The 27,370-nt window shown below is 39.8% G+C and overlaps 1 protein-coding gene across 1 annotated transcript; it reads right to left on the bottom strand.

Moving 5' to 3' along the window:
• Window positions 1-3,321: 3,321 nt before the first annotated feature.
• Window positions 3,322-23,840, bottom strand: LOC126391753 (carcinoembryonic antigen-related cell adhesion molecule 1-like). Its single transcript, XM_050046674.1, has 11 exons — window positions 23,725-23,840; window positions 23,255-23,575; window positions 21,595-21,870; window positions 19,523-19,771; window positions 14,882-14,901; window positions 12,150-12,258; window positions 11,508-11,849; window positions 10,415-10,517; window positions 7,524-7,558; window positions 7,381-7,433; window positions 3,322-7,252 (listed from the first exon to the last, which is right to left on the bottom strand). Exons 1-11 carry the CDS (start codon window positions 23,774-23,776, stop codon window positions 7,127-7,129), a joined length of 1,686 nt encoding a protein of 561 aa, XP_049902631.1. The 5' UTR covers window positions 23,777-23,840; the 3' UTR covers window positions 3,322-7,126.
• Between the last annotated feature and the right edge of the window lie 3,530 nt (window positions 23,841-27,370).

Here is a 27,370-nt window from a genome sequence, read left to right as displayed (position 1 = left end):
TGTGTTCTCAGTTTTCTTGTCTTCTAAAAATAGTCATCATGATTTCCTGTAGTTCATTTCTCTCTGTCGTCTTCATTAATCTTCAGAAGCACAGTGACCTCATGTGGCCAAATGATGATGATGATGATGTGCAGAGAAAAGGTAATGGATAATACCAGACAAGTTGTACATATGCGTCTAAAATAAGGTGAAATTACTATATGATAAGTTTGAGAATGCACACTCAAGCTCACTGGTGCAGACCAGTCAGTCAGACCACCATGTCTAAGTTAAACCAGCCCTGCAACTCTGTTTACAAACAATGTTTTAACATGTTCAGCTATCTTTTCTTCATCAGGGTGGTGTTTCCTTAACGCTCAATTATGGATGGAGGTTCATTTCCTTAAGCTTTTATAGAAAGTCTCCTGTGGAAATGCCTGTCTTATAAGGTAGAACCAAAAACCAGGACCCTACAGTATAAGCTGTCCACACATAAGGACTAAAGTAAAGTAAAGAGTGGGTAAAAGTTTTTCACATCTTGGGTGTGACTTGTAATATTAATCAACTTCAGCAATATGCTCTTACTGTTGGCGACAACAGTAATACTTCTACCGCCACTTCTGTTTTAAATGCTTAATGATACCGATTTAATACTGACCAACTAATCCCCTTTTTTCAAAACACTCAGAGCTACTGCACTGTAGACAATATCTGTCAAAGTTTCCAATTTCTTTTATTTTAGGAGCACAATATTCACAAACATGAAGTTATCATCATCAAAGAGACTTAAGGTTATCTCTAAAAATGCTCTCACTAGGTGCTAAAATTAAATAAACCTCCACAAAGCTTCCTAATACATAGAGTTGCTCCTAGTGATTAAATTCTTAAAATTGTGATATTTTCTTAGAATTTCTCCTTAAAGTTAAGACTAGACCTTGTAAAGATAAAAATCAATCACAGAGCATCTTAGACCTTCTAAGAGCTCCTATGGTGAAAAACTGTTAGGAGCAGGGAGGAGGACTTTTCAGATGTTTAAGAGTTTCTTGATCAGAGGAGAAAATGGTGGAAACACAAAGGTCAGAGAAATATTCTCCAAATGTTGGATGTCACTGAGTAAATGAAATTGAGCAGATTAGATTGTGCAGCAGTGATGACTTGAGTCTGTCTCAACCTTCCATCAGCAGAGTGATCACACTAACAATGACAACACTTTCACAGTCAGCAGTTTCATTTCCGCTGGGTGTCCACACCTTACAGACTCATAAAAGGGTGTGTCTGTGACAACCAGTCACATCTGTTAACAGACTGCATCATACCAAGCAACTAAGGTTAAAGTTTCTGTCCCTTGCTTGCTCAGAGTTGCTCTGAGAACTTTCCTGAACCACTTCTAAGCTTGGACTCCTTACTAAAAATGTTTAGGCTTAGTTAGGAGCTCTCTGAGAGTGTTCTCAGAATATTTGTGAATACGGCCCTGGGTCAGAAGGTGATAAGGGTTGGTTCATTGGTCTCATGGATGGATTACTTAGCAGGCTTACCAAGCATAGGCCAATGGTACCATTAACCAGAGCCACTGTAAGATTTTTGTTGAAAAGTCAATGAAAATACAACAAAGAGACACAAAACAATCATGAAGGACCACAGAGATGCAAATGACCAAAGAGGAATGCAAAAGGACTACAGAGAGACACAAAACAACCACAAAGGGATGTGTAACCACACCAGCTCAGGACCTCCACATCCAGCATCTTCACTTGCACGATCGTTGACTTGGTCCTTTTCAGCCGTTTAAATGGACTCGAAGGAGTGACTCAGCATTTTTGGGGCATATGTGAACACTCCAAGAGAACTCAGACCCCTCTGAAGCGTACCTAACTCAGACCACCTCCCGCTTCATGTCTGCAGTACAGTTCACTTAACCTGTGCCTTGTAAACACAAAGCAATCCAGGTTCGCTTTGCTCTTTGCCATTGTATTTAGCCCCCTAGATCACATGCTGTTGCACTGGGACGCTTGAAAAAAACAGATGAAACAACGTCGGCCTGTAACGCTTGCAAAGACGCAGGACGAGGAGTAGTTTGGTCCACGGAAGATACTGCTTGTCTCCAGATGTGGAATGTAGAATACATCAAACGGCAACAATCTACAGCACACAGAGACGCGAAGATTTCCCTCCAAGTTTAAGTTAATCGGAAAATTAAGGGCTTCATAACCGCACTGCAGTGCCACGTCAAAAATGCGTCGATATATATATATGTTGTATATAGGCTATGGTGTGAACAGAAAGAGGACTGAGACTCCATCAGAGCTGAAGTCGACCTGAGAGAGAACTGAATCCTCTTTCAAATGAATTGACAATGTGAACACAAAAAGAACCGAGTCCCTTTTCTGTAGGTCCATTTTTGGTGCACTTAAGGAGGTCTGAGTTTGGTTTGTTTAAAAAGGACTCTATGTGAAAACACCCTTCGACCAGCCACCTGAACAGATGATGCAATAATTTGTTGCACAACTTTCTGCACAAACCATCAGATACCATATCAGGGAAGCTCATCTACACGCTTGGTGTCATCACCAGGGCCTTGACCTGACTGCTTATCATCAATGACGTCTGGCACTTTAGAGAAGTGTTCTCTTTACAGATGGATTCTGGTGTACACTGTATCGGGCAGTATGGCGTCGCGAGTATGGACGAGCGGTTTGCTAATGCCAACATTGTGAATAGGGTGCGCCATGGTGGAGGTGGGGTTATGGTATGGGCTGGCAAAAGCTACAGACAATGAACGTAGGTGCGTTTTATTGATGGCAGCATGACCGCACAGAGATGCAGTGACGAGATCCTGAGACCTTTTGTCATACCGTTCATCTGCGGCCATGACGTCCTGTTGCAGCATGATGATGCAAGGCCCCAACCTGTATGGATCTTTACACAATCTCTGGAAGCTGAAAACATCCCAGTTCTTGTGCAGCCTGCATATTCACCAGACCTGTGACCCTCTGAGCATGTGGCATTTCCTGCCAATATCCAGGGACCTCACACAGCCATTGAGGAGGAGTGGGCCAAAATTCTACAGATCACAATCAACAACCTCATCATCCACTTTGTCCTCAGAGTTACATTTGTTAACACAATAGCACATGACTAATGTTCTTTCATTCTCAGTTGTGCTACAGTGACACGTATCTGCAGTTTTTCTTCTCATGTCTGAGTAATAACAGACTGCTATGGAAAGACTTTCATGATGCACGCTCTTCAAACAGCACTTGTCTTATCTCTCTCATCTACTTCCTGCCATGACAGAACTCTACAGTAAGTGAAAAAAAAATCCCAGGGAAACCACATCTGTGATTATGTCTGTGAAAATATAGAACTTTATTTAACAGTTTCCACTGACAGAAAGTCCTGTTTTAAAACAAATGTGGGGACAATTTACAGAACCGTGCTCCGTCAGCTGTCTGCCAGCTCGTCTGCATGATTCAACAGGAATTAAACATCTCAAATGCATTACACTGATTGTAATCACAGCTCCAAGCACTGATTTTAAATATAAACTTAATGGAACACAGGAAATTAAATTAGCCCTAAAGTTAATATCTTAACACAGCAACAACAACAAATAAACATTTTATTCTGGCGACACAAAGCGTATAGCAGACATAATCTCACACCCACAAAGTGACACAGTCAGGAAACGTAGCTGAAAAGCAGAAACTAACAGTGAGTGTTGGTGATGTTCAGTGATGGCGTGCATCATCACGGCATCTCTGCAAACCATATTTTATCACCTTTTTACACATGCACGATCAGACTGCAACATCTAGGAACAGGATCTTGAGATTCAAACCCTCCGCAGACACAGTACTGGGTGTGGTGAAATACTACTACAACTGCTATCTGTATCAGTGCTAACAGAATACGTAGAGTGCTCTATTATAGTATGCATTTATTGCTGTTACTGTTAGCAAAAAGGCTCAGAACAAGTGAGCGTTTGAAAGAGTGGCCTTCCTCTCTGACTCATAAACCCTTAAACGCTGAAAAAAGGCTCACATGCAAACGCTTGGTTAAGGCACGAGGTATACATCACTTCTCTTAACATGATGTCCAATTTAGCTGAATCACAAAAAATTGAAGTCTAGAGAGAGAATTTTACTGCAGAGATTGCGCAAGTTTGGTGTCACTTTTCAACACGCCGTCATTAACACACTCTGTTGCATTGCTGAGCTGGTTCCCTGTCCATTGTGTCATTTTAAATTTTTGTCTTCCTGTTTTTGTCTTCCTCCTTTAATGGTCAACAAAGGAGGAATAGGAACTTTATGTTATGTGATGTGCTGTAATGACGCGGTCATGTTGGCACGGTGAGAGGGTTTTTCCACTGCACAGCATGGTGAGTTAAGAGACGTGTTGGAGGTGTAAACAGCTCACTGTGGCTGCTTCTGCTTGTAATACCTGTAATATTTAAAAGCAAATGATGCCAAACGTGTCCACATGTCGCTGCGTTGCCCTGTTAAGCTATGCTAGCTGCACTGCTTTGGTCCAGACTGAGATATTTCAGCAGCTACTGGATAGACTGTGATGTCATTTTAGACAATCATGGTCCTTAGGGTCACACTGTTTAATATGACTGGATTTTGGCTAAAGCAGTGGTTCCCAACTGGTCCAGCCATGGGGTCCAGATTTCTCCTTAGTCATTAGTTCAAGGTCCACACAGTTTAATATATTCAGCATCATACTTGCGTTTGGCCATGTCGTCCAGCTAGTTTGCGGTCTTTGTCCAGTGGCTGTCCGTTAGTCACTCACTCCACAGCAGGAAACAGCACTTCAAAATAAAAGCGCTGTGCTGACAATCCACTGTACTTTAAATGAAATGTGTTTTTTCAAACTTGACACATTTGCGAGTCAATTGCGATCTAGTCTTGCTCACCAGACCTTTCTCAAGAAAAGAAAGGTCTGGCTGGGCTAACTCTCACTTTTGAGATTGGAGGAAAAAACGCCCCGGCTGCTTGTATTTCTTTCAACCAATCACAATTATTCTGGACGGTGCCACAGCAACGGTGCGCTTGCAAAAATATTGCCGGGGGGAAACAGGTTTTGGTGGGTGTAACACGCCCACAAAAATATCGCCTACAGGACGCGAACCATGGCAGAAAAATGGCTACATCGCCGCAAGATCAAACACCGCAAAAGTTAGTGTTAAACGGTTGAAAACTGCTACACAACCGGAGGTGGTAGGGCGGGACTTCAGCGGGTGGCTCGTTCCGCCCAATGAGAGGCTGATCTATGCAGCGAACTTCCGCCCACTCAGACTAATTGCGATCCATTCAGAATGGACCCGTGACCTACTTTTGGAGCGCGACCCACCAGTTGGGAACCACTGGGCTAAAGGATTGGCTCAAATCTTGAAAGTGAGTTGCTCAAAAGGAAAAAGGATTGTGAAATCAGATTAGATCACGTAATCCAGTCGAGGTTTTGATCTGGATCAAACCGTTAGAAAGTGTTAAAAACTTTAAGTAATTAAGTTATCAAGTACTTCCTTCCACTGATGTCAAGGATCACAATTAAAACAAATTAGATGAGGGCGTCTGCAGGTGCGTTTGGCCATGTCGTTGAGCTAGTTTGCTGTCTCTTTTCAGTAGCTGTCCATTAGTCCCTCACTCGACAGTGGGAAACGGCACATCAAAATCAAAGCTCTGTGAGTCACTTGCGGTCCGTTCAGAATGGACATACGACCCACCAGTTGGGAACCACTGGGCTCAAGGATTGGATAAAATCTTGAAAGTGAGTTGCTCAAAAGGAAAAAGGGCTCTGAAATCAGATTAGATCATGTAATCCAGTCTTGGTTTTGATCTGGATCAAACCTTCAGTAAGTGTTATTCAAAACTTTTTACTAGGATTGGCGTACCTTTGATTTAAAGAAAAACAGGATTATACAGATCCCAGCGGAGGCGTGGATTCAGCGTGGCTTTCAGGAACAAAATGTGATAAAACTTTTAAACTGGTCAAATAAACACACATTTATATTTTGCAGTTGATATGCTTAAAGGTCCAGTGTGTAGGATATAGGGGGATATATTGGCAGAAATTAAATATATTAGTCATAGCTATGTCTTCATTAGTGTATAATCACCTGAAACTAAGAATCGCTCTCTTTATGTTACCTTAGAATAAACCTAGATATATCTCGATGCTGAGCACATCCTCTTCCACAGAGTCCACTATGTTGTCCTACAGTAGCCCAGAAAGGACAAATTGGATACTAGCTTTAGATAGGGCCATTTACATTTTGACATGATGGGGATTGTAAACATTATACCTGCAAAACACAGGCCCCCAGGAGAGCAGCTCAGCCTTGCTTCCAATGTTTCTGTGTGTCTACTCATAGTGAAAAAATCCCACAGCGCCCAAAAAGCATTTTCCCCGTGGAAAAGAGACATCTGTTAAATGTTGACAGGACACCTCGAACTGAAAACAAGGTTATTAATGGCACTTTCTTTTATGAACTTTTGATCCGTGGAGGTTTTCCCTTTGTAAATCTTTCCTAAGCTGAGAAAAGCGAGTTAAAAATCTGTGACGTCATCACAGTGAAAAGTCTTTGAGCTGATCAGGAACTTGCGGCTGGGTCCAGTGGGAGAAACACTACTGCACATATATCCTTAGGTAATCCTGTATGGCTAGAAACTTTTTTGGCGTATGTGCCAGGCGAGCAGTCCCACTGGACTGACTAGGTGCCATCGTGGGGTCATCTAGTTGTTGTTACACATCTATGGCTAAACACCAGCATCGTAGCAACGTCACTTTAAGCATGTTTGCGTGTTAACGTGAGCATTTACCTGAAGAACAGCCTTACAGAGCCACTGGGCTGGTTGCAGACTCTTAACACGATATATTAAATTATTAAATTTCCTTTTATACTGTATTTTATCAGCTGCTGTGAGGCTGTAATGGAAACATGGGCCCATGGAGAAAACCCTTTATGAGAGCAGGATAGACGGCCTGGAGGAGCCACAGAGGTTAGGTTTTATTTTAGAAGCAGCTGATGTGCTGATTTCACTAAATGATACCAAAATGATGGTAAATGAAACTTTCATACAGCAGCTGAAGAGTGCAAGTTGTACAAGGAAGAAAACGTCATCATCATTTTAGCTTACATTTCATCTCATTTATGCTCCTGGCGCAAAACTACAACCTCAGAGTACGTGACATCATCCGCTGTGTGTTTTTCACTGGGTGGAGGTTTAGCTTCTCTGGATGATTTGAGCTTGACGTCAGAGTAGACCACATCCTATGAGTGATGGAGAGACAGAGTTAAGATGGAGAGTTAACTGCTCAGTGCTTTGGTGAAACAAGAGCACAATTAGACTGAAACTTCCTGCAGCTTAAATTCCGAGATGTGGCTTCAGACCAGCTCACCTCGTCTCGTCGAAGAACAGATGGCCTGGCCACATCCATCGTTGGACTTGTATCTGAAAGACAGACACGCTTCAGACACGGGAACTGAAACAATCAAATCGCTTGCTATGTAGAAATAGAGTGAAGAGTGCTTGTGTTCTCACCGATGTAGACGCGGTGTCTGACCGTAGGATCACGTCTGAGTGAAGGAATCAAAAGTTCTGTGATCAGATTTTCTGCATGTGATTGAGCTGATTTGACTTTTGTTCTACAGGAATCTTTCTAATCCTATAAACCTTTCTGTATAAACTTATATATCCCTTCTTAAATTAAAAACCAGCTGACACAAACCAAAAAAGGCACAGCTTTTTGTTTTAAATGAACTAAATATAAAATGAACTTAATTAAAACTTGATTTATTACCAATAAATATTCAAAGAAGATACTGAAGATATGTTTAGGGACGACAGAGGAGATACCCGCACACCAACACAACTGAGCTGGACAGCACAAAAAAGGTTTACACAAAAAGAAGGATGCTCAGAGTACAAAACATATTTTTGAGAAGTGAATAGAAACAGCAACAAATGTTTCTGTCTTTGACTTTTGTTAGTTCCCTCAAGGACTGAAATGTTTGCTGCTGTTTCTATTCACTTTTTATTATTATTTTTTGCACTTTGAGCACTCTTCTTTTTGTTCATGAATGTCTTAAATAAATTGACCTTTTTTTTTTGCCTTGATCTCAGCTTGTGAACCTTATGTGTGTCTGTCCAGCCCGGTTTCATTGGTGTGCAGGTGTCGATGTACCGACGCACCTAGATAAACTTTTTGTTGTCCTAAGTAGGTGCAGTTTCACAGTAGCCCGAAGATATGCTTAACAAATTAATAGACTTGCACCGATTACAATTTTTTGGACCGATAACGATTTCCGATTTGCAGAGTGTTTGGATGGCCGATTCCGATTTAATTTTTTTCAAACCACTTTACAGCACACAAGATATTGCAATATTTTCTATCTTTGCTTTATTAGAACATTTTAACCAAGATACAGCCAGCTTTTCAATAATCATCTCAAACAAACAAACAAAAACAGTGACATGTTTCTTAACCTGTTAAGAAACATTTTCCTTTTTGCTCAAATATAACTTCAGGTACAGTATTAAAATAAATAGGCTAAGTAAAAAAGGCATACATAGGCTAAATAAAAACAAAGATAAATAAAATAATAATTCTTGGTGTATAGCATTTGTGGGTAATTTCTTGAATAGACAAAAAAGTAAAATTATCTCCTGTGGAATATTCACTCAGGTCTTCAGGATGCGCCCGCCAGTAAGCGCGCGGACACGTGCATCTTCAGCACGTGGCCACGCGCCTCGTCAGTTTCAAGTGGCACAGTGCAGCAGTGAGAGTTCTGCAGTTAAGTTTGACACGGACAATTAACAACTTTCTTCTTCTCTCTTTTGATTGTGTGAATGATTAAGGTGAGAAGCCGCCCATGTTTCACTTCCTTACATCGCCCAAGCACATGTGCATGTGTGTGCGCTGCTGATGTTACACGATGTCAATCATGCGGCGTGCCGGGAATTTGACGGCGTTTTAAATCGTCATATTTTAGACTGACTGGCTGGTCGCAGGTCATGGCCGATCACATGAAAATTGGCCCAATTCTGAGCACTGCCGATAAATCGGTACAAGTCTACAAATTAAGGGTTGGGAGAAACAAAAACAGAAATGCTGCATGTGGCATTCACCAGAATGCATAAAATTGAAAGTGTTTGATGACCTCCAAGCCTCCTGTTTCATACGTGTCCCTCCCAATGTTTAAACCAAACCTACTGTACGCCCTTGCAGCTCAGTAAAGGCAGTAAATCCTGAGAATGACTAAAACATGCAGTACATCCCAGAAATTCAAAGAAATAGCAAAAAATGTATCATGCAAAGAGAGCATAATGCCTGTCTGACAATAAATAGAAAAGTACACACTGCATACACATGCAGGGCTCATCATGGCCATGCATGCATAAAACTCTGCATTGTGCAGTTTGTTGTTTTTTTCCTGTAATTACACTTAGCTGTATATGTAAATATCAAAGACCAAAATAGATAAGAAGTCACACATTTACAGTAATACCATTACATAACCATCAATGTAAACAAAGTATGTAGTTATTGTTAGAAATATGTGGCAAGTGTGTGGGTTTCACTTCCACATTGTGAGGGACCATATGAAATGCGGGGTTTAGGGGTCGTCCACCAGAGAAGTTTGAGCATCAAACACTTGATTTCCTGCATCAAGCTGAATTTTATACACCAGTGTGCGCATTTTCTGCATCAATTTACTGTATAATGTAAATGTCCTTAATTTTGTCAAAATAAAAGTCCTAATGATTAATGTTTTTATTGGAGGGACAAATGCACATGTTCTAAATATTGAGGGGGACATGTCCCCTGCTTACCCCCCAAAATCTACGCCTGTGGATAATGACATATCTGTGACAGATGATGAAATAAGCAGGGCTCAACAATAAGTTTTTCCCATTGTCAAGGGCAGGTAAAATGCCACATCAGCTATGTCAGTTGCTAATCTAATAACTCACCTCCCTGATTGAGTAAGTGTTAAAAAATAATTAAACACATTGTTTTTTCAAGAGTTGATGAAGGAAATGGCTAGAGTGAGAGTTCAGAGTTGCACATGTGCAGTACTGATCAGGCACTCATGAGAAAATGGCGGCAGGTCAAGACAAAGTTTATGAGCTGAAGTACAAGCGAGCATTTGAATTATCCTGGAAATCACTCTCAGTTTAGCTGTGGTTTAGTTGGGTGGGGTTAGAAGATGTGGGCGGAAGATTAAACATGACAGTTGACTTTAGTATTTGTTGTTATTTGATAACCACTAATAATTAAAAAGGCAAGTAAAAATTGATTTTGGGCAAGTTGATTTCTGACCCACTTGCTCAACTAGGGAAAAAACCCCATTAATGTTGAACCCTGGAGGGCGTCTTTGTCAGGGGAAGAGGTTTCCTTTCTACATTTAATACACATCAAACACACACACCTTTTGATGAAGCGGAGGTAAAGTGCGGCTGCCACGACCACTAACAGCAACAGGACAGCAATCACAATACCAGAAACCGCCCCTGATGATAACTGCATCTGTTCTGGGAGAAGAAACGTGACTGATTATTTATCATTAATAACTGCTGTATAAATGTTGAGTGACGTACAAGGTACACAGCAGCTGTATCAAATGATCCCTCTTATGTACTAAGAGAATCAAAGCCATGTTTTCCCCATTGATGAGTAGGGCTGGGTGATCTGTCCTGAAAATTATATTGTGATATTTTTAGGCTGTATCTCGATACACAATATATATCTCGTTTTTTTTTTTTTAAATCTCCTCAAAGGCACTTCATTAATGCCAGGACTGGGAGACATAATCGAACACAATGGTTCTGAACAAATACCCTCTCTGATGCAGAACGTTGTAGGGATGACTGTTGTTTTTTTGTTGTTCTTTTTTCCTCAGAAAATATTAACACAATGAGATTTTTGATCAATAATTATAAATAATGGATTAATGGGAATTTATAACGTTGATCTGTCCTATTGCACGTCTGTCCGTCCTGGAAGAGGGATCCCTCCTCCTTTGCTCCTCCTGAGGTTTCTACCTTTTTTTTTTTAATGTTTTTTTGGGGAGTTTTTCCTTCTCAGCAGTCAGGGTCCAAGGGCAGAGGGATGTTGTGTGCTGTAAACCCCTCCGAGGCAAATTGTGATTCACGATATCAGGCATTATGAATAAAACTTATATAACAACTAAGTGGATTAAGGCAAGCATTAAAATAAATAAACAGTCTGGTAGGTTGATAAATTTCCATAATTTTACTCTAATTAAATGAGGGGAAAAAACACCATTTATGCCACATCACGGTACAACGATGTCCAAAATCTAAGATGATACATTGTCTTGTATCTCGATACTGATATAGCATCTCCATATTGCCCAGCCCTACTGACAAGTAATGTACAGTCAGGTTAAAATAATCTACTGTCAAAGCTGAAATAAAATATTAGGTTCAAGTTATTAGTTTGGGATCATGCAGATTCTGAACATTATTTATCATTTGTGTCAACATGCTTTTCATACTCACCTTTAACAACAAGGTTGGTGGTTCCTTCAAATGAACCACTGGGAAAAGTTGTAATGCTGCAGGTGTACAGCTCTGCATCACTCATTTCTACATCTCTGATGATCAAAGATTGTTCTTCAAGCTTCACTCTGTCCTTCAGAGACGTATTGTGAACACTGGTTCCAAAGTTAAGATTGAAAACGATAAGGATGATTTTCTCTCCTTCCGGTGGATTGAGCTCCCACTGAACCTGGGTAATACTAGCGTCTTTTGGTCCCGGGATGAATGTGCATGGCAGGGTGACATCATGCCCCAGGTATCCCGTCACTGTGGACGAGACTTTGACTTCTTGTGCCTCAAGAACTGTCAAAAAAAGATGACATGTTGTTGATCTCTGGCAGTACTCTTTCTGTCCTCACATTTAATTCACCCTTTTCCAGTCACACTTCATGGCATCAACAACATTTAACAAACAAACTTATCTTCTCACATCTCTGAGCATTGACAAGCTGGGCGCCATTTATAGATCGTAGGCTGCAGAACGTGTTTTACTGGGTTAATGGGGAAGTTTCACAGCTGAGTCTCTCAATCAACATTTTCTTATTTCTATATACTCTACTACATAACATCAGCCTTTCAAAAGTAGAAAACATTTTGTCTTACCTGGGAGTAATGTGATGTAAATCAGCTCCAGCAGTATGAGAGGTGACTTGCTGCAAGGTTTCATTGTTTTGACTTGCTTTAGTCGCTTTAGGTCAACAAATTTAAGGAACTTACAGTTACAGAGAGGCAGATCCGTCAGTGTTCAGTCTCTGCTGCTTCCGTCGAATGCACTGCAGAAACATGAAGTGTGGCAACAGGTGAGAAGTCTAAAAATGATGGCGACATGAGGGAGACAGAAAAATTAGCATTTGCAAAGAGGAAGGTAAAGTCTGAACCGAGGCCACTAAACCTCAACACTGATCCGAGTTCAGCTATAAATAAAAAGTGCAGTAAAGTGTGAGTAACCAGTGTTTGTTCACTCCCTGTAGAGTCCTCACGCTTCATATATCAAACACCCAAAGTTATCAACAGCTTATTGAAGTGTGTGCACACCTGTCTTATTATATTATATTATTAAAACAACTTACCAAAGGAAAAAATGAAGAAGAGGATACAGACATGACCGCGGCAGGAAGCATTTTCCCTTCTCTCAGCACTTTGCCCTGCAATAAAAACACAACAACTCCACAGGCCGGTGGTTTCTCTTCTGACTGCAATCAGCAGGCAGCATGATTTCCGACTGCTTGTTTATTCCCCTTGTTGTCGGTCCGTGAAGCATCCACCAGTAGAACAGCGACCTCGTGTGGTCAGGTGACGACAATGACATCCAAGAAACACGTGATTTATCTCATTTTATTTTATTTTATTTGGGGTTTTTGTTTTGTTGTGTTTAAATTTGTTAATTTTATGTTATTTTATTTATTTTATGTTATTTTATTTATTTTGTTTTGTTTTATTTTGTCTTATTTTATTTTTTATTTTATTATGTTTTATTTCTTTTTGTTTGTTATTTATTTATTGAGAAAGTAGAAAGAGAGTTTGCTGTTTGAACAAAGTATTTCCTTGATAAGTAAGAATGAGTTGTGATTTGTGGATATGTCAACATCAGCAGCTTTGCATCATCGCAGGCTGATTTAAAAGTACCAGACGTCCTGATGGTGTGAAATTCTGATATTATCCCTTGTACCGTCAGCCAGAAAGCAAATACCTTATTTTGTTTTATGCCATTTTATTTTATGTGATAGCAAATTCAAAACACACAAACATTACTACATTATTGTGGTCTGTAAATTTCCAGGAGATGAAATTAGAAATACAAACTAGCCACAAAAAGTTCAGTAATGTTTGTTTGATATTTTGTTTGTACATGTAATTATATTTTGTAAACGTAGCATTTGCACAGAAAGTTGTGCTGTGCTGTTAATGAGTGTGCAGTGAGATGTCAGATTTGTGGTAATGCTTTTGTTTCCCTTTTTTATAAAGGAGGAAACTGTGGAGACTGTTGGACGGGGCTTTAGTTCTCTCTTCATATCAGCACCTTTTTAATGTGAGAATTTGTGTGTCAGAGAACTAAAAGAGAAAGACAGGAGAATATAAATGTGAATAGAATTGTAACTTTCCCCCCATGTGCCAAGTGTGTAGGAGAACTACAGTGGCCAAGGCAAAAACACAAATGGCCCTATAAAGAGACCTGGATATAGCGTTGGATGAAAGATGCTCAGTGGCACATGAAGCCAAATACATGCAACTGCTGCGTATAAAGTTACCTGGATGATCGGTGCTGCTTCTGCGTCATTGGGCCCATAGGGCAAGCGCACTAGAAACTTCCACCAGCCTAACCAGCTAACTTGACTGGGGATAAAGTGATCTAATCTCGCAGCTCTTACAGACTTTCCAAATGTTATTGGACCAAACAGATCAAATCCTGATAGTGAAACAAGTCATGTTGTATCATATTGCATCATGTGACAGACTCGGACATTGCAGTTTTGCTATTTGGCCACTACAAAATTTGGCTTCAAAGCTTGACGCACTTCCTGGAGGCCTACCCTATTGAGAGCCAGTGTTCGGTTTGTCTGTTCTGCACTCTGTATAAAGACATACAGTAAACAGCTCATTCTAAGGTAACAAAAATGGGTGTCTTATTTTATGTTGATTATAAACTAATGAAAATATGGTTAATAATGTAATATAATTTCTGCCAATGGGAAATTACACATCTGCAAATTTGAGTTTTTCCAAATTATCGTTGATAAGGTCTTGAAAATTGTGATAGCTGTTCACATGATTTGATAGCCAAGACATGAGAAAAAATATGGTCATGAACTTTGACACTATTTATAGCATGACAGCACATTTACAAAGAGCACTATCATCAACAGAAGAACCTTATTATGGCAAGATCCTATTTACTTCATAACATTATTTATATTGCACCTTTAAAACAGTTTACAAAGTGCTTTGACAGACAAAGCAAAAGCAAAGGCAGATATACAGAAGGCAACAGAAAGCCAGACAATCCTACCAAACATAAGAAAGAGAAAATTAGAAATGCAAAAATGTGTAATTAAAAATGTCAGTATTAATAAATACAAATAAAAAAGGCAATAAAAACACAAAATAAAAAGATGACATTAGATAAAAGGAAGTCTATAAAGATGTGTTTTAAGAAGTGATATAAAAGAAGTCACTGATTCTGCAAACCTTACCACCTCAGGAGGTCATTCGAAAGCCGAGGGGCCCTGATGGTCATGAATGGATTACTGAGCGGGCCAACCAAGCACAGGCCTGTGGCCCAGAGTGTCAGGGGCCCTCCTGGCCTTCATCTGCAAAATGTCAGTCAAATTACTGACCCGGAAGAGACTCAAAACGACTACAGAGATGCAAAAGAACTGCAAAAAGCCTCAACGTAACTACAAAAACATGCAAACCAACCACACAGAGACAGAAAAACAAATACTAAAACAGGCAAAACAACCCGAAAGACACACAATGTGACAAAGAGATACAAAGAAACTGCAAAGAGACACAAAATAACTACTAAAACAGCCAAAACAACCAGAAAGAGACACAAAATTACCTCAATGAGACAAAAACAAGTAAAGAATGATACAAAACGACAACAACAAAAAAAGGCAAAAAGAAAAGGTGATGGGGCCTGTATATCTGTGCCCAGGGGCCCATAGTCTCATAATCCGCCCATGGTGAAGGCAAAAACAAGGTCACCTTTAGATTTAAGCCTCGACTCTGTAACAGCCAGAGGAGCTGCACTGGAAGATTTAAGGCTGCGAACTGGCTCATATGGGGTTCAGCATTTGTGCTTTATGGCTGCGGGCCAGGTCCAGACGAGCTTAAAGGTGATCTGTAAAGTCTTAAAATCAATTCTAAAACGAACAGGAAGTCAATGTGGAGTAGCCAGGACTGGGGTGATGTGATGTCATCTGTTAAAACCAGTGAGAGGCCTTCCTGCTGGACTCTGAGCTGTAGTCGGAGTGACAGAGTGACATTTGGTTGATGCCAGAAAGGAGGGAGTTAAGACAGTTCTTGAATGCAGGACGCAGGACTGGACAACTTTTTGATATGTGGTTGGAAGCTTAGATCGGAATCAGATAATACTCCCACAGCTTTGGCAGCAGGCTTCAGATTAGCAGACGAGGGATCAAGGTCACTCTCAGTGGGGCTGATCGGTTTTGGTGGAGTGAACAAAATACCTGCTCTAGTTCTTTAAGTTGCGGCAAAATATTTGACAAAGACATGTTGAGGGGATAAAAAGCATTTTGTTCAGTTTTACCCTCCACTGGAAACAATAGAAAGCAACTTTTACTGCTTTAGTTGCAAATCTTGTGAAGACTTAATTTACGGGGCTGTGGCTCAGAAAGTAGAGCAGTTCGTCCACTTATCCAAAGATCAGGAGTTTGATCCTCAGCTCCTCCAGTCCACATGTCTAAGTATTCCTGAGCAAGATACTGAACCCCAAATCGCTCCCAATGGCTGTTCCATCGGTGTGAGTGTGTTAAAAACTGAGTAGCAGGTGGCACCTGGTATGGTAGCCTCGGCCATCAGCGTATGAATGAGTGTAGAACGGTGCTATATAAGTGCAGGTCCATTTACCATTTGATTTAGTATTTTATGTTACATTAGGCGTTCAGTTTATGTGATATAAAACTCACCACTGGTAAATTGTGATGAAATAGAGACCCAACACCATGACTAAAGTGATGGCAACAACGTCTCCCTGGAGACACACACAGGACATTTTCATTTGAACATCAAATATTCAATCCGCTATGATCATCAGTCCCCGCCATCTTCTCTCATTCTGTTTGAGAACTGTTGTTTGACTGTGCAGCCACATAAACCACCACCTTATATTAATTCCAGTGACTGATCAGTAATGTGTTGTGTAATATCTGATGTCCTCTTTAATTCTGTGAACTTTGTCCAGATATCACCACCTCATGTACTCAGTCTGTCGGTCAAAGGTCCAGCCCGCCTCGCTCGACAGTTTCGTTTAAGATGCTGGATGATAACAGCGTGAGGAAACAAAAGAGCACAAAGCAGAACACTGCATTAATTTTATAGCCTCGCACCAGTGACCTTGTGTCACGTCTCCTGATAGAAGCTGCATCTCAGAGGAGTGATGTATGATTATCTCCACCAATCAGAGACCCTGGCTAAATTAGCCCCAGGTGTCCGACGAGGTAATCAGGTCAGGGATGCAAAGCTTCGCCTGTTTCAGTTGGTCGAACTCAGCTTGTTGCCTGCATGTAAATTACTGGTTTTACTGTGCAAGACAGGAATAACAACTGCGACTGGCACAGCTCTGCATCCTCAGTTACATTCTTCAAGGTCAAAGCACACACAGTTCTCTCATAGTGGTGCACTGAACATGGTGAACGTGTTGGTACAGTATTAATAGCTAGAAAGGCTGCAGATGCAGTTCTGTGTCCTCATCAAGTCATTCTTAAGGAACACTAAAAACAAGGGTTTACATTTGAATTATCGCTTAATTTATTTTGATGTTTTAAGTAGATTGTGGCAATAATACATTTTACTTAAGGACATTGTTGGATGCAGGACTTTAACTTGCAGTGAGTGTTTTGGCAGTGCAGTGTTATTACTTTTACTTAAAGGATCCTACAGGGTCAGTTCAGTGAAATTGAAAGTACATATTTTCCTCTTATCTTTGGCTTTTTTATCAAGATTGTTTTGGTGTGAGTTTCCAAGTGCTGGCGATATCAGCCATAGAGATGTCTGCCTTCTGTCTAATATAATGGAACTAGATGGCACTCGGCTTGTGGTGCTCAAAGTGCCAAAAATAGATTTGATAAACTCAACATCAATGTCTCCTTCCAGAAATTGTACCCCACTTACTGAAGATAACTCACAGACCTTGTTGTGAGCAGTTTCATGTAGGAACTATTTTCTTTCTCCAAACTACACCTGCCAACTGTATCACTGTGCAGAAGGAAGCGTGCATCTACTGCTAGCTCACCTAGCACCACTTAGCTAGCTAACGTTATAGCTCAGCAGAGGAGGACGCCATTAATGTTTACATCTCTTGCTGTCACAAGCTCGAACCTCATGTCAGTGCGAGGCCGTAGGTTGCATTTCAACATGGGGGGGGGATTTTTATACAACAATTAGTGTCTTTTTTTTTGTCAGTTTATGTCTTTAATGTCTTTAATTTGATCTAAATAAAAGTACTCTGCTATTGTCATGTTTTTATTGGGGAGGACAAATGGACATGTTCTAAATATTGACAGGGACATGTCCCCTGCATCCTCCCTGAAATCTACACCTATGCATCAATGAGTAGATGCACGCTTCCTCCTGTGCAGTGATATGGTTGGTGGGTGTAGAAAGACAATAGTTCCTACATGAAAATGCTCACAACAAGGTCTGTGGATTATCTTGAGGAACCACATCATAATTTCTGTAAAGAGACATTGCTGTTGAGTTGTATTTTCTTTTTTTGACGCGTGGAGCACCACAAGCTGAGTGCCATCTAGTTCCATTATATTCAACAGAAGGCAGACATCTCTATGGCCGATATCTCCAACACTCAGCAACTCACACCAAAACAATCTAGGCTGAGAAGCAGCACTCTAGGTAAGAGGAAAATATGTATTTTTTGATTTGTTGCTTTAATACTTTTTCTGTCACTGATGATCCGTGTAACACTCGACACCACAGCTTCATTCACAGGACTGGAGATGAGACTTGAAGTGTAGGCTGCAGTTGACAGGATCAGTTACACAAATAATTCTGTTAAAAAGACTCCGTAAAAGCAGATTTTCTCAATTAAAAGGCAGTAAATTTATTCCATGCTGTAAACATGAATGATATTTTGGCACAAACTAGACTTCATATTTGTCGCATCTTGTAAATCTACCCCGCCATTTTTCAGCCACATTATCACAGTACCTGCAAATTTAATATTTTTATTCACAGATAATTTTGAATAATACAAGTTGCACTATGTACAGTTAGACATACCAGGAAAAAACTGAATGACATGGAACAATCATGCTTATATATTGTCACCCACATAATTTTAAATACACAAACCCTGATGTAATTATATCAAACTCCATCAAGAGTTGCTCATTCAGTCTGATTGTTTGACGAATCAGGAGAGGTGTGGTCTGTGGAAACTCTTCAATGTGTCATACGCAGTGACTGGGGCTGTAATAAAACTGGGTCAGGGTTAGGATCACGAGGTTTGTAACTGTGAAGCAAACATATTTTTAGAAATACTTTTTTTATACTTAGACCTTTTTTAGGTTTATATATATATAAAAACCTAAAAAAGGTCTAAGTATAAAAAAAGTATTTCTAAAAATATGTTTGCTGCCTGTAAAAAAAGTGATCATTTTCTTCCATAACAAAAGTTTCATTAACTGTAACCCCCTGTGTGTTTTTATATAAAACAGGTGAATATTTCTGCAGTATAAATGACTATGTAAAAAGCATTTATGTTACTATTATTTGTGAAACCACATGTGAACACACGGGTGTTTATTTGCACTCATACATCTCCAAAAGAGTATTTAATTAACTTGAGAGAGAAATCTTTTTTCCAGGGTGAGAGTTTCCTCTTTGAGCTTGAGCACCAAAGTCTCTTCAGTCAAAATAACTTTTCCTGTGCAGCAAATTTGTATTGATTTTAATCAAGGTCCTCTGTCATAAGCAAACACATCAGAAGGAAGAATCTGAAAAAAATAAAATATATGCTATGTAAGTTAACATGACAGTAAGATAGATTACAGGTGTTTAAATATGACAGATAGATCATGAATATTAATCTCACCTGCCTCTTCCTGTCACAGTAACCCTCTCAGAGTCAGCGCACTGATCAGCAGCAATGAAAACGACCAGCAGGGAGCAGTGCAGGATGCTTCATGACAACAACAAACAACAATTATCACCCCTTAAAAAATTGGCATCTGGTATTAAAATGTAAGTAACTTAGACAAAAAGTGAACTCTCACCTCTCAGATTCAGAACTGTGGAGTTTTCCAGCATGGTCACCATGTTTCTGGCAGTGCAGGTGTAATTGCCAATGCTCTCTGTCCCCAGCCTCTCTATGACAAACATGGAGGTGTTAACATGTGTCTCATTGCTGTTGAACATCCAGCTGAAGTTTGCTGGAGGGACAGAGTCCGCTGTGCACTGCAGGGTGACTCTGCGGCCGGGTGCTGCTGCTGACGGTCCAGTAATTGATATGTTATGTGGTCCAACTGAAAGAAAAGAAATACAGGAAGTATTCAGATCCTTTGCTTAAGTCCACATACACCACACATAGGAATACCACACTGTGAATGCATCCCATCACAAGTAAATTCATCAGGAAAATGTACTTAAAGTATTAAAAGTGAAAGAAAAATGTCCCCCGTGACCATTATATTATTATATATTATATCATAAGAATAATTACTCATGCAGTAATGTAAAAGCAGGATTATAATGTTATTTTAAGGCAACTTATAATCATTTTCATTACTGATTAATCTGCTGATTAGTTTCTCGATTTATTTATTTTTCTAGTTTATATAGAAATTCATAAAACCATAAAAAATGCATCACAATCACCTAGAGCTAAAAGCAACACATTCACATGCTTTTTTTTTTTAAATCCAACTAATGGTTAACATTTCAAAACTATAACAAATAAATCAGAATTATTAAAATAATTTAAAATGAAAGCAAATAAAAACAAATATGCCATAACCATGAAATGTTTTTTTGCATTGAAAATAACAACAAAAGCAAAATAGTTGCCAATTATTTCTGTCAACTGATTGTTGGAGCTGTACTCCTCATATGTTTTGTATGGAAACATCTTTATTGATAAAGTAACTGGTTACTAAAGCTGTCAGATAAATGCAGTGAATTAAAAGTACAGAATTTCCCTCTCACTTGAAGTGTTTTCAAAATAAATATTAAAGTAGAAGTACCTCAAATTTGTACTTAAAGCAGCTACTAGGAGTTTTAAGTCGGTTATGAAAAAGTGTCAATTTAATACTGATACCTTTATATGACCTACTGTATGTGAGCAATCAAGAGAGCAACATTGAGAACAGTGTCTATTTCTATAAAGTTATTCTTAATGCCTTTTTCCCCCATTAAAGGGTTTTTTGGGGAGTTTTTCTTTATCTGTTGTGAGGGTTCAAGGGCAGAGGGATGAAATTGTGATGTGTGATATTGCGCTTTAATAATAAAATTGACTTGAATTGAACTGAATGCCTGCCCCTGAGTCAGATTCCCTACCAAGTCAGTCAAGACAATGAAGCTCATTGAAACACTACCACTTTTGTCCACAGGAGGCCGCCAAAATCAACACAAAATAATTTCCTTATAGCTGCTTTAAAGCTCCAGTTGGTCTCTTTTATGAAAATGACTTTATGTCGTAATTACTGGAACTGTCACTATATTCTGAAAGACGTACATGAAGCAGTCTGTGGAATACATCATGTCCCTCCTCTTCTTCTTAACGCATCTAATGGCTTTTGCTTGAATCGACTGCAGAGCTGTCAATTATGGCTCATGACCTGCATTCAAACTGGCAGCATGTCCAAAACATGGCTGGATCACAAACATTCTCATTTTACAGCTAAACAGTACACTAAAATATGTTTCTGAAAACATCCTGATGCAATAACATAGTACTGATTCATATTTGATCAGTGCTTTCTAGTTTAACAGTTTGGCAGCAATTCTTGAGCAGTGACTGGCCGCTGCGTTAGACTCCTCAGTTCTGATTGGTTGTTTTCATCTGTTTTATTTAGTCTTTATATGTATATGTATATCTATATCTATATATACATCAGTGCAGCTCTTATCTGTACTTACTTAAATGTATGTAGTTACATTACTATGCTGCATTAGAGCTGTAAACTTCAGACCTGTTCCTTAAAAAACTACAATAACTGATAAGAATTAAGAGCTAATACCCAAATATTTCAACAAATACACTCAGTTTTCATCTTGACATGAGTCTTCATTGTCTATTTCTTTCTAGAAATAGTCACTGGGAGCCGACTGTACAGTGAGCAGTACTCACAGTTGACAGTGAGATCGTGGGTCGCGGTCATGGTGCTGACTGGGTTGCTGAGTCGACACTGGTAGGTGCCGTGGTTGGAGCTGTGAACAGGGTGCATGAAGACCGTCCTGTTGTCCATGGAGAAGCTGACTCTGTCATTCGGATAAAGCGGCCGGCCATCCTTCGTCCACACTCTGGTGCTGATGGAGCCGGAGGCCTCGCAGCTCAGGTTGGTGGAGCTTCTGTCTTCTATCAAGATGGCCGCAGGGCTGCGGATGGTGGCTCCGGTTATTAGTGCTGGCAGAACATAAAGAGAGTCAGTACAAAGAAATTGGTTAAAAAAATTATTTGAACTTGGCATAAACATTCTGATGTCACATCATGCACATTTATTTATTAATTTATTTAGTTATTTTATTTAATTATTCACAAATAATTCACCCATTCAAGCTATTTCAAAGTTGTAAGTCTAACAGATGGGGGAAAAATTTGTGTTGTTTATTTTCAGTTGTATTATAATATTCGTCTTATAGCAACTTTACAGTTCTAAAATTTCAAACTATTCTATTTAATATTTTACCAATCTAACATTTCTTGTTCTCAAACTTGTAATTTTCAAAGACATCTTAAAGGTCCAGTGTGTAGGATTTACAGGAATATATCGGCAGAAATTAAATATAATATAATAAGTATGTCTTTTTTAGTGTGTAATTGCCTGAAAATAAGAATTGTTGTGTTTTAGTTACCTTAAAATGACCTGTTTATATCTACAGTAGCCCTGAAAGGACAAACAACAAACACTATGCAAGTTTTTTGCGTCCGCCGCCGTAGTTAGCAGCCCCTCTGCAACAAGCAGCACTGCAAAACTGCTTTATTCAATATTTTTACACAGTTAAAGTCCATTTTTTTTTCTGTAAAACCTCCTCCACGTCTGGATCTCAAGTTATCAGAGGAAAAGGGTGAACACACATTAGCAGGTGCTGGGCTAGCAACCCGTCTGCAATGAGCCAAACAGCGTAGGAGAAACACTGATTTGTAACATGGAACTGCTTCATTCAGTGTTTTTACTGGTTTTAATAAACTGGTCTGTCTGTTTTGGAGGGGAGGAGACCTCTGCGGATAATTTGGCTCCTGATTAAAAAACCTCCTCAGCAATTAACACTGAAGGAAATATAATCAGGAGGAGTTTCAGCAGGTTCCAATCTGCAATCCTCACTGCTAGATTCCACTAAATCCTACACACTGCTCATTTTAGAGTGGTGACACTGCATTGTGTCAGTGAACATGACAAATAAAACCTACGACTCCTTGAATCCTAGCAGGAACTTTTGTGCATATTCCCCAGCGATATCAAACTATGAACTCAAAAACTGTTCAGTTTTAAATAAAAGAAATGTAATGTAATGTCATGTTGAAAGAAAATTAAAATTAATGCAGGATTACTGCATTGGATTGAATTATATTAATATAGTATCCACCACAGAGACATCCACATAACAGATCTGAAGATATAAATTGAAATTAAGATTTCTTTACTAAAACACTGAACATCTATTAATCTTTTTATAAAAAAAAAAAATCAGAGACAGCCCTTATTTTTAGAGGGATCGTCACCCTTTTCAAATGACATTAAGATATTTTCTTGTCAGTTATTGAAAAACCACTGCAACATTAAACCCACCATACACATCCAGTCTGGTCCTCCCCTGTTTCTGCAGCCCTCCGTCTGGTATGATGGTGACGGTGTACTCCCCGCTGTCCTCGGGCAGCAGGTTCCTGAGCTCCAGGGACCCCGTGGCTCGGTCCAGTGTGATCCTGTTGGCATGCCCGGGCTCGATGATGTCAGTGCTGGTGGAGGTGATGATGTTGACCCCTTTGAAGCTCCAGCTGACCGAGAGGAATGGACTCGCAGGAGGTCTGAGGGTGGTGGTGAACTTCACTGTGCCCGCCACAGCTCCACTCAGGGGTCCTGGAGGTAAGATGCCCTCACCTGCACACATAGCTATTTATACAAAATAGAAAATTAAGAGCAGCTCTGTCATATATTTGACCGTAATGGTGAGAAACATAATACATTTTGGTGGTAATACAGCAAACTAAATTCATGATGTAGCAGATTTCCCATCAAAACATCATCTGGATTTAATCTACCTGATAAAACAAGCACCAAACAAGCAGCCGTCCCGAGCATCCTGTTGTCCATGCTGAAACGTGTCCTCTCTGAAATAAAAAAATAACGGAGAGTCAGTGGTGCTCCTGCTCTTTTATCGTCCCACACCCACAGCATCACAGGACCAACTCCAGCCCCCCACTCAGTGATGAAAAGCACAAACACTGTTTACTACCACTGTGTAAATACACCAAGATGCCTGAGGGTATGTGTTCAGTCAGGAGCTACCTACGGAGGTGGGTCGATGGACTGAGTTGTTTTTTGCAGAGATGTCCTTTGATCAGACAAATAGCGCTCAGCAGTGTTTAAATCTGTGTCCTGACTTTGTTTTTATCTGTGTCAAAAGAAGAAGAATCAGCAGCCACTAAACGGCTTATCAGATCTTATATCTATACGCTAAACCTTGACATGATCTTGGTTATTGCACATCTTTAAATAGGTTTGTAACCTTTACTGTGGAACACAATAAAGCGATGAGCAGCATTGGAAAAACACAAATATTTTTAATGTGACACTACTTTAGCCTCAAAAAGAAGAACACCTTGGAAAAGGTGGTCAAGTTGTGCTGCAAGATCACTGATCCATCCAGACGTCCCTCTCCCCAGCAACGCTCTCCAGCTCCTCCTGGGGGACCCCAAGGTGTTCCCAGGCCAGATGAGATATGTTATCCCTCCAGCTTGTTCTGGGTCTGCCACGGGGCCTCCTACCATTGGGATGTGCCCGAAACACCTCCAGCGGGAGGCGCCCAGGACGCATCTTGATCCAAACCACCTCAACTGACCCCTTTCAATGCAAAGAAGCATAAGGCTCCCTCCTTATGTCCCAGCTCCTCACCCTATCTCTAAAGCTGAGCCCATCCACCCAATGGACGAAGCTCATTTTAGCTGCTTATATCCGCAATCTCATTCTTTCCATCACTACCCAGAGTTCATGACCATAGGTGAGGGTTGGGACATAGATGGACCAGTTTACGAAAACCACCAATCCATCTCACGCTCGATTCTACCCTCACTCGTGAACAAGATGAGAGACAGATCACTGGTGTCACTCAAATGAAGTTGATTATAATTAATATCTCTTCAAACTTTAAATCAGCTGTGAAGATAAAAACATCCCAGAGCAGTGCAGCATTGCAGAGCGTTGCATCAGTCTGTTTGTCAGCTAGATATCTATAAATGATCCAAACTCTGCATTAGGACTCGAGCATTGACATTTTACAAGCGGGCCAAACCAGAATTTATAAAACAGGCATGAAAACACCATATTTTGACCTTCTTCACACTTTGGGCACATATTGTTTTGCTTTTTGGTAGATAATCAGAATTCAACCGCCACTTAAGTTCCTCAGTTTATGAGTCAACTAGAATATAAATGCATTAGACCGTACTGAATGCATATGAGTGTGCAGCAGAGGCCTGAGTCATGGTGGTGGAGGCGTGTTGTGCATCAGTTTTATGAGCTCTTCAGTGAGTGCTTTGGGGTCTCTTACAGGGCGATGTTTGAGGAGCAGCAGTGAGGCGTAGCATTCCTGGGGGAGGTGGATCAAAGACGTCCAGATACTTAGCCTCCTTCAGACAACTTAACAAACACGTCTGTGACTTCAATGTCTGCAGATAGACTGAATTTTAAATTGGAGGGAAAAAAGGGGATGGGGGTGGGGTTAATTCATATTGTGTCTCTCATTGTAAACAAATACTGTGACCTGACCATCAAACCAGCTGAAACAATGGGGTTTTCCCAACGTGTCACATGTGTCTATAATTCCTGACATGTGAATGTGCAGAACAGGAGGTCAAACATCAGTCAGGGATGTGTCACACAGATGGGTCATTCCTGTTACACAACAACATTCCTGTCACCATGAACTAATTCCTCATGTTTTCTGTAAATGTGTCTCGTTTATAACAAATAACTTAAAGGGACAGTTCGATCCCCCAAATCAAAGGCATGAATCTTCCCCTCATCTTTAGTGCTGTTTATCACTGTAGATTTGTAGTTTTGGTGTGAGTAGCTAAGTGTTCATAAGTGCTATATCGTAGGCAACTGGACTTCCTTGCAAGGAAGTCCAGTTGCCTACGATATAGACTGAGAATCTTAACCGACTAGCTGAGTTTTGGATATATCAGCCTTAGAGATGTCTGTCTTTAGTGGAACTAGATGATACTCAGCTTGTGGTGTTCAAAGCATCAAAAGAATTCATTTGATAAATTCAACAGCAATGTCTCTTTATCAGAAATCATGACCTGGTCACTCAAGACAATCCACAGACCTTGTTTTTAGCCATTTCATGTAGTAAATATATGTACAGTTTATAATAAAACAAGAAAAGAAAATAATGACGGAGATGGGTTTGCATTTTTAGGGCATATACAGTAGCCTATAGCCAATGCCACTATTTTTAATTTAATATAAGTTCCAAGGTGGCGATCTAAACTACACCCACCGACCATCACGCAGAAGACAGCATGCACAGCCTAATCGTAGTACAAAATGTTTGCGTTGTACATTTCTGCAAAATCTAAAATCAACAGGTCTATATTTGGGACAGGCCTTTAATTCCTTTCACATAAAACTGTCGCTCAGCAAAGATGGAAAGTATGATCAAATTGTTTTTTAAACCAGTATGAATATTACTTGTTTAAAAATGAGGCTTTAGATAATGTATCAATGATAAATTATTCATTTGATCTTGCTGTGACAGACATAGAAAAGAGAGAGAAAGAAACTGACTCCACTTTATCCTGTTAAAACAATACTCATAACTTGGATTCATTTTAATGACAAACCCTTTTGATTCCTTTAATCTGAGGACCCTTACGGACTAAAGGAATATGAAAAATTTACAGGGTAGTCGAGGAATTGACGCATAATTTGAGGTAGCCAACAACCCGGTTTTATACATCCAAACAACTTCTCTAAAGAAAAAAACAAAAACAATGAACTGCTTGGCAACCAGACCAGGTGTCTAATTGAGACAGATGTTTATTTGTCAAATATGTAGCCACACTGGGCTTGTGGCAGGAGGAGGACGGGATGGTGGATGGTGTGAGACCTACTCGGCGAGACAGCTGCCTTGTTTGAAGCGTCCACAAAGAGGAATTTTAGGCCAAAACATGTTTTCCTAAGCCTAACCAGGCGATTTGTGCCTAAACCTAAGCAAACATTAACCAGCACGTCACAACATAAAACTGAAAATTGAAATGTCAAGAAGCGTAAAGGTGTAACATATCTGCTGTGTGAAAAACTACAGATGCAACATATCTATGGTTTGCAGAAATGTACAATGCCAACATTTTGTTTTGGAAATAAGGTCACAGCCTACATAAACACAGAATAATGCGTATTAAATCTTTTTTTATTTTACTAAGTTTTCTTCTTACCATGTTTCCATTGCAGAGCAGTCAACTTATACAAGAACTATGAGCCATAAAATTGTAAAATACTGAAAATATTCTTTCAACCTTTTGTAGGTCAGGTTCAACTCTCTCTGGTTATTTAAGTATTAGGAAGAACTCTAGTTTTTTTTTAACCTTTTTAATCATTTGCTGTGTGTTCCTGAAGTCATTTTCCATCCTGTTAGTTTGTAGTTGCTCATCTCCAACAAAAAAAAGAATACAATTTCATTAA

The sequence above is a fragment of the Epinephelus moara genome, chromosome 6 (genome assembly GCF_006386435.1).
Source record: "Epinephelus moara isolate mb chromosome 6, YSFRI_EMoa_1.0, whole genome shotgun sequence".
Classification (NCBI taxonomy): domain Eukaryota; kingdom Metazoa; phylum Chordata; class Actinopteri; order Perciformes; family Serranidae; genus Epinephelus; species Epinephelus moara.
The sequence above is the reverse complement of the archived record's forward strand: the minus strand, read 5'-3'. Positions and strand labels throughout refer to the sequence as shown.

Coding starts and splice junctions, on each gene's coding strand:
- LOC126391753 (XM_050046674.1), bottom strand. CDS start 23,776: ATGGACAACAGGATGCTCGGGACGGCTGCTTGTTTGGTGCTTGTTTTA. Junction 21,871..23,254: donor GACCAGACTGGATGTGTATG/GTGGGTTTAATG, acceptor ATGTTCTGCCAG/CACTAATAACCGGAGCCACC. Junction 11,850..12,149: donor TTACATCACATTACTCCCAG/GTAAGACAAAAT, acceptor TTTTTTTGACAG/TTCTTGAGGCACAAGAAGTC.